The 6,917-nt window shown below is 42.4% G+C and overlaps 1 protein-coding gene across 1 annotated transcript; it reads left to right on the forward strand.

Annotated features, from left to right (window-relative positions):
* Positions 1-6,331, forward strand: LOC118770176 (polymeric immunoglobulin receptor-like). Its single transcript, XM_036517692.1, has 8 exons — positions 1-56; positions 2,723-3,049; positions 3,405-3,725; positions 3,867-4,184; positions 4,478-4,514; positions 5,464-5,555; positions 5,747-5,816; positions 6,192-6,331. Exons 1-8 carry the CDS (start codon positions 11-13, stop codon positions 6,247-6,249), a joined length of 1,269 nt encoding a protein of 422 aa, XP_036373585.1. The 5' UTR covers positions 1-10; the 3' UTR covers positions 6,250-6,331.
* Positions 6,332-6,917: the final 586 nt, after the last annotated feature.

Here is a 6,917-nt window from a genome sequence, read left to right on the forward strand (position 1 = left end):
TCTGACATACATGGCTCCTCTCCTCTTCCTCCTCCTCTTCGTCACTCTGCTCCAGGGTAAGGCCCTCTGTCTCTGAATACATAGCATTGATGCAAATGGGAATGAGGTTTATCTGATCTTCCCATTGTCCCCACTCAACTACAAATGCTGTACTACTTTAAATGTTAGAGTTGGATGTTAGTGTTACATGTTACTGTTTTTTAATCTGAATATTCAGGTTGTCTAGTTTGTTTGGCCTTATGCTTTGTTCAGCAGAATGCACACTGGTTTTAAAATGTATCAATAACTATTGATTTTTGTAGCCAGCACATCAATCATGAATACAAAGCTGTACTTGTTACCTATTTTGGAAAATGAAGACATTGCCTGATGAGATGGGCAGCTGTACCTTTGTCTCTCTGCTGCTGTTTGTCAAAGGTCACTCAGGAGTGCCTTTGGCTGGAAGCTGCCACATCTATTGGGCAGAATGCTGGTACTTTTTTTTTTTTAAAGAAACACATTTCCTGTTGTATGTGACTAATGTGGAATGTGGAAAGCGACATGCACAAGTAATGGTAAAACACAAGTAACTCTAAAGACTTAAAAGAAAAGCAACAAATGTAGTGAACATGGTGCATTTTCGAGGCTACCTGGTTTACACTTTTTTCCTGTATACTGACCATCTGTCAGCATCTTCTCTCTGTTATCTGAGTGCCTTCATTCCACTGTCTGTGTCTTTGCGCAAACTGCTAGAGGACTACATTGTGGGTTTTTTTCTATAAAATGGAAAAAAAACATTGAACATGTTCTATAATTGCATAGTAAAATATCATTGTAGACCCAAACAAACTTTTTTAGTTATCTTTTTCAAGATATCTTTTTCAAGAAATACATGCAGTTGGCAACTTACCTGAGAAAACGTGGCACTGGGTTAACCCATACACTATAAAATGACATGCTTTCTGCTACAGGAATGTTACAGCTCATTATCAGTTAGAGCAAGAACAATTCACAACACACTTGTGCATGATTTTGATAAAATAACAGGAGGGATATAACTAGAGTGTATTCAATTGCAATAGATATGCATTTGCAAGACAAATTATTCTTTAGGTTAACTTCAAATGCTCATCTGGAGAATGTGCAAGATGTCATGTCTTACCTCATCTCTTTCTTCCCAGCAACTGAGGAAATGAAAGGGTGGAAACCTGTTTCACTAATGACATTAAGCAATAACAGCTATCTCTAGGCCATGCTGATCTGTGTGGTGCAGCTTGAACTTTGTTGAAGATATTTGTCTCACTGTACAGTATATGTAGTTTATTTCTTTAAACTTCTGTGACAATTGTGCATTACCTGACTGAAATACCCCTACTGTCAGATACAAAGTGACACAGTGGGGTGTCTGATTCCAGCTAATTCCAAAAGCAGATTCTGACACCCAGACACCTTGGTTCATGAGAAGTTCTGCGCTGCTCTGCTATGGAGGAAAGCACTGAGATCCCAAACTAAGGCTGTCCGCTACACAAACAAATAGTAAATACATTTTATCAATAAGTACAGGGAATCCGCCCTATTCTCTGTGATAAGTACCATGGGGTACACAACAACCACAGTTTAATATATCATCTGAGAGATGTTACAGCTTTCTCCATAGGCATTGCTCATTGCCCCTACTGGCTCACCAGCAAAACTTCCAACAGACACCAGTTTTTGCCAGGAGGTCTTCCATCCAAGCACTACCCAAGCCCATTCCTGCTCAGGCAGCAGAAGACTGCCGGGTGGTATATCTGCTGCATAAGTCACTCAGCACTGAATCACATCTATATAAAGCTTTGCCGCCTCTTTATAATCACAGAGAACACAGAGGACGTTCTGTTTTGGCACATTACATTTACATTTACATTTATTCATTTAGCAGATGCTTTTATCCAAAGCGACGTACAAAAGTGCATACAGTGGGCAAACAGGCACAGGCACAAGGGCAAGATGTGTACAGGTCATACAATGCAGATAGTGCTGAAGCTGAGCACAAGGTCAGTGTAGCAAGACAGAACTAATCTGATCTAAGGTTACATATATTGAATACAATCACTGGGACAATAAAGTACCGCTATACTACCTAGGCAAAAACGTGCTACAAATACAAGGTAAGAGATAGAGTTACAAGTACAAGCCAAGAATCTTAGATTTACAAGGTCGAAATGGCAAGGGTGTCAGCCCAGGTAGAGTCTGAAGAAGTGTGTCTTCAGCCCGCGTCTGAAGGGTGGGAATGAAGGAGTTGTTCTCAGGGCGGTGGGGAGTTAATTCCACCATTGGGGGGCAATGACGGAAAAGTAATGTTGTGAGGAGCCTTTCGTTCTGATGGTGGGAGGAGCGAGGAGTCCGGATGTAGCAGAGCGAAGTTGTCAAGCGGATGCGTAGGGTTGGATGAGGTCCTGGAGGTAGGTTGGGGCAGTCTTTTTTGCAGCAGAAAAGGTGAGAGTCAAGGTTTTGAAGTGGATCCTGGCTGCGATCAGGAGCCAGTGGAGGGATCTCAGTAAGGGGATGAGCGGCAGCACATGTAATCTGTCCCTAACAGCAGTGACAGACTGGACTCTATCCAGTATGAGCAGAACTGAGACACAGTTTCTTTCTGTTGTGCATCAGGTGTGCTCTTTCCATATTAAAGAGCTGATTTGGCACATTATTTAAAACTCATTGTGAATGCTACTCCAGACTGACACAATGTTCTCCACTACAGGTACACGCTCCACAAGGACAGTGAAGAAGCAATTTGTAGAGATCGGAGGGTCTGTCACCATCCCCTGTCTGTACGATCAGCAATATAAAGACCATGTGAAATATTGTTGCAAGGGCAACTATCAGGATAACTGCTCTGTTCTAGTGCGCACTGACTCTCCACAGAGAGCAGGATATGTGTCAATCACAGATAACCCCTCCCAGCAGCTGTTCACTGTGACCATGAGGAACCTACAGAAGGGAGACACTGCCACCTACTGGTGTGGAGTGGAGACCAGCAAGCAAAAAGAATCTGATGACTGTGCCCCCTTTGCCTTAGAGGTCACTGGTGAGCTTTCTCAAAGATTTATTACTGTAAGTGTAGGATGGCAATTCAATCCAACTGGACCTACTTTTAAACTGTATACCAGGAAGTGTTTCTGTGTAAAACCTCAATGTCAAAACTATTGTTTACTGGAAATTATAATTCAATGTTATGCCATTACATGTTACATTACATCACATTACGTTAGTGTTACACAAGTTATAAAAAGAAACACAATTATTGTGAGACAGACTTGTGTGATGGCAAAAACCCTTTTTCATCTCTTTCAATCAAAAGTGACTGTTTTTGAGAGATTTCAAGTTTGTTTCTCACAGAAAATATGATAAAGACAAAAAATGTTGCAATGTTCATCTCGCAGGTATTCAGAGAATGAAGACAGTGAGCAGGCTATCAGTAAAGAGAGGAGGGTCTGTTACCATCCCATGTTTCTATGATCAGAAGTATAAAGACCATGTGAAATACTGGTGCAAAGGAAGCATGTGGAGCCTCTGCTCTATCATAGTGCGCTCTACCGATCCACAGAGAGCACAAGTGTCAATCACAGATGACCCCGCCCAGCAGGTCTTCACAGTGACCCTGAGGAACCTTGAGAAATGGGAGAGTGGTTCTTATTGGTGTGGAGTGAGGGTTGGTTGGAAAGCAGAGGACAGAGCAAATGTGCATCTCAATGTCAACAAAGGTAACTGCAGTCTTGATTGAAGTACTGTTTAAAATAAGATGCACTCTGCAGATTAGAATTTACACACACAGCTTTCCCTCCTACCTTTACATCATTATGCCTGCTCTGATTTTCTTCCATTGACACTGTCTCTGTGTTCAGGTTCTGTTGGTCTGTCGGTGCTGAACAACACAGTGGTGGGTGAGGAAGGGGGCAGTGTCAGCATCCAGTGTCTCTATAGCGACAGCCTCAGGGACAGTGTAAAGATGTGGTGCAGGATTTGGGACAGGAGCTCCTGTCTGACAGCAGGGGGAACTGGGATATCCCAACATGCATCTGTGCTGGTCAGCGATGACAGAAGAGGAGTGCTGACTGTGACAGTGAGGCGACTGGAGAGGAAGGACACAGGCTGGTACTGGTGCACTGCAGGAGAGGAGCAGTTTCCTGTTCATATCACTGTCACACACAGAAATGCAACAAGTAAGGAATGAGCATCTTTGAAAATGCTGAATAATGCCATATATCGATTATCTGATCATGTAGCCATTTTAGCTGTGAATTTCAATGTAAAGCCATTGCCTATGTACGCAATTATACCAGAGAGTATAAATTTCAAAGTTTCACTATAACACTTCGTTTTACATGAAAATGTCTCTTTGTGACTGCGGCGTGAGATAAATCTAGCAATGCTGTCACTTTGGCCATACAGCTGAAAACAAACTGAACCCCAGAATGTTAGACTGACTTCGTGCATGCTTCATCTGCTCCTACAGCCTTGGTTTACGAGACAGCGCAGGATGTATACGGAAGGTAAAGCATTAATGTCTCTTTGGGTTTTTCTTTTTAGCAATATTCAAGTGCATCTCATTAAATATTGCTGTTATAATGATGCAACCTTGTAATGGTTCAGTGGGTATGGGGCAGCACTGTAGCATTGTGGTAAAGAGCAGGGCTCGTAACCGAAAGGTTGCTGGCTTGATTCCCCAATGGGGCACTGCTGCTGCACCTTTGGGCAAGATCCAGAATTGCCTCAATAAACATCTGGACTAAAGCGTCTGCTAAATGACAACCGTGTATCGTAATGCATTCTGTCGATAATTAGATCTTACCGTAGTTAGTAAGTCTGACAGTTAAATCAAAATCGTTGGAATGAACTACAGAGTATTTGCACAACAGGTGATTCTCATTGTACCTTCGCTGGAAACGACTTAGCACTTTAGTGCCCTTGCTCTCCTCTAACATCAGAGCAAGAGCGACAAAAATGTGAATGAGTGAAAGACATTATAAAAGCCTGGCAAAGGTAAGCACAAAAATGAGTGAAAATTAGATTAATATTTTATCAATGTAGTTGGAAGCCTTGTCACTAGTGATCTACCTAACTCTTCTTAGTTAGTTTGTGTATCTGAAGTGTTGCCAGTGCGTGTTGAAGTATTATCGCTTGATAGCTACGGCTCTATCCTGAAGTAGCCGCGTCAACTTTAGCTGCATGGCCACTGAGGTCTCCTGAACCGCTTTGCTGTATCGATTGTTTGGCATTCAAACAGATATCCAAACCAGAGGGTCTCTGAACCAGTTCAGCAGAACATGTGAAATATTAGCAGTGGACACATAGAAACACATGGAAATGTGACCAGTGTAGACCAGATTTGATTTTCAATTGTGCCTGTCCCTCAGATATTGCAAAACTAGACAAGGTTTCAACAAGTGTAAATAAGAGTGTGAAAAAGATCAAGTTTTACATTTAATACATCTTTTCCAGTGTAATTCTGTATATGCTGCTGAAATCTGCTGTTGCTCTGGTCTACATCACATGCACCGTCATAGCCACCCTGAAGATCTGGACTTACTGCAGTAAGTCATATGTTTATTCCATTAGACTACCATTATTATTGTGTTCTGAGCACTACAGTGATTTAGATCAAGATGCAGTCACTTCACTCTTTCTCATTCATGCCTGGGGGTCTGACATAGACTCAGTGGAAAGTGAAGTCTTTCTGATTATGTTGAGGATGAGTTTAATATCTGATTTCATATTTTTCCAGAACAAAGCAGAGGAGGGTCTCCTGGGAATGATGGAGAAGGAAAGAGGAGGAGGAAGAAAAGGACAGAAGAGTATGTGTTGCTGTCATTCTACACCACTTATTCTCAATCCTGCTCCTGGGGCCCCCTGCTCCGCACGTTTTCCATCTTTCCCTGCTCTACCTACCTGACTGAACTCATCAGTGGCACTTTTGATTAGCTGAGCACACCTGATTTAATCAAGAGCATCACACCAATTTCAATCAGGTGTGTTTGGAGCAAGGATAGATATGCAGGACAGGGGGGCTCCAGGAGTAGGATTGAGAAACACTGTTCTACACTATAGACTGTAGATTACTGTTTGCAGTATTATAATGGCCATGATCTAAAATACCACAGAGGCCATTACCTGTTGTATGTAATATTACAGTAGCTATCACCTTGTATCCCCGCCCCCCCCCCCCCCAGGTGTGCTGACACTGTGACAAAGATGGGAGCCAGAGGAGAATCAGAAGCTTATCTGTGATCAGGAGCTTGGCATAAATCAAACTCTCCCTGACCAATCAGGGCTCGGATAGAGGGAGGACCGTGAAGGAGAGCCCGCAAACCCCCACCCCTTCGAACTGTTTGTTTGTTAATTGTGTAACTGTGCTTGAGTGTGTATGAGGATCTTGTCTTTCAGTTTTCAACCTTATGAGCTCAACGTTATAATTTCATTTAAACCTGTTAATTGTTTAATTGTTGACTGTAATTGCAGTCATTGTCTGTGTCTCAGAACCAGCCTTTGGTGAACTGGCTGCTCCTGCCTCTTTGAAGGCCTGTTAAATCCAAATCTGGCTGGAGAGCAGGAGTTTTCAGCAGCTGGAGGGTGGCTGTACTTGCAGCTGGTTTTGGTTTTGTGTTTCCTTTTAAATTTCTATTGTAAATAATTTGACTTTATGTGAATTGTGTTTTTTCTGTATTTTTTTTTTCTTTTGAGAAGTGTCAGCCAGCTTCTCTACAATGACTTTCAACATTTTGTCGACCTCTCACTCTGTGGAGCTTTTGAGTAACTGTTTCATAGGTCCTACCATAACTTCTCTCTTTCAGGGGAAGTACAAGCAGAGCTAAGCTCACACACAGAGGAGCGCTGACCTCACAGGGACATTTTTACCCAGTTAGCTGTTGGCGAGGTTTGTGAGTCCACAGACTTGC

The sequence above is a fragment of the Megalops cyprinoides genome, chromosome 2, assembly GCF_013368585.1.
Source record: "Megalops cyprinoides isolate fMegCyp1 chromosome 2, fMegCyp1.pri, whole genome shotgun sequence".
Taxonomy (NCBI): domain Eukaryota; kingdom Metazoa; phylum Chordata; class Actinopteri; order Elopiformes; family Megalopidae; genus Megalops; species Megalops cyprinoides.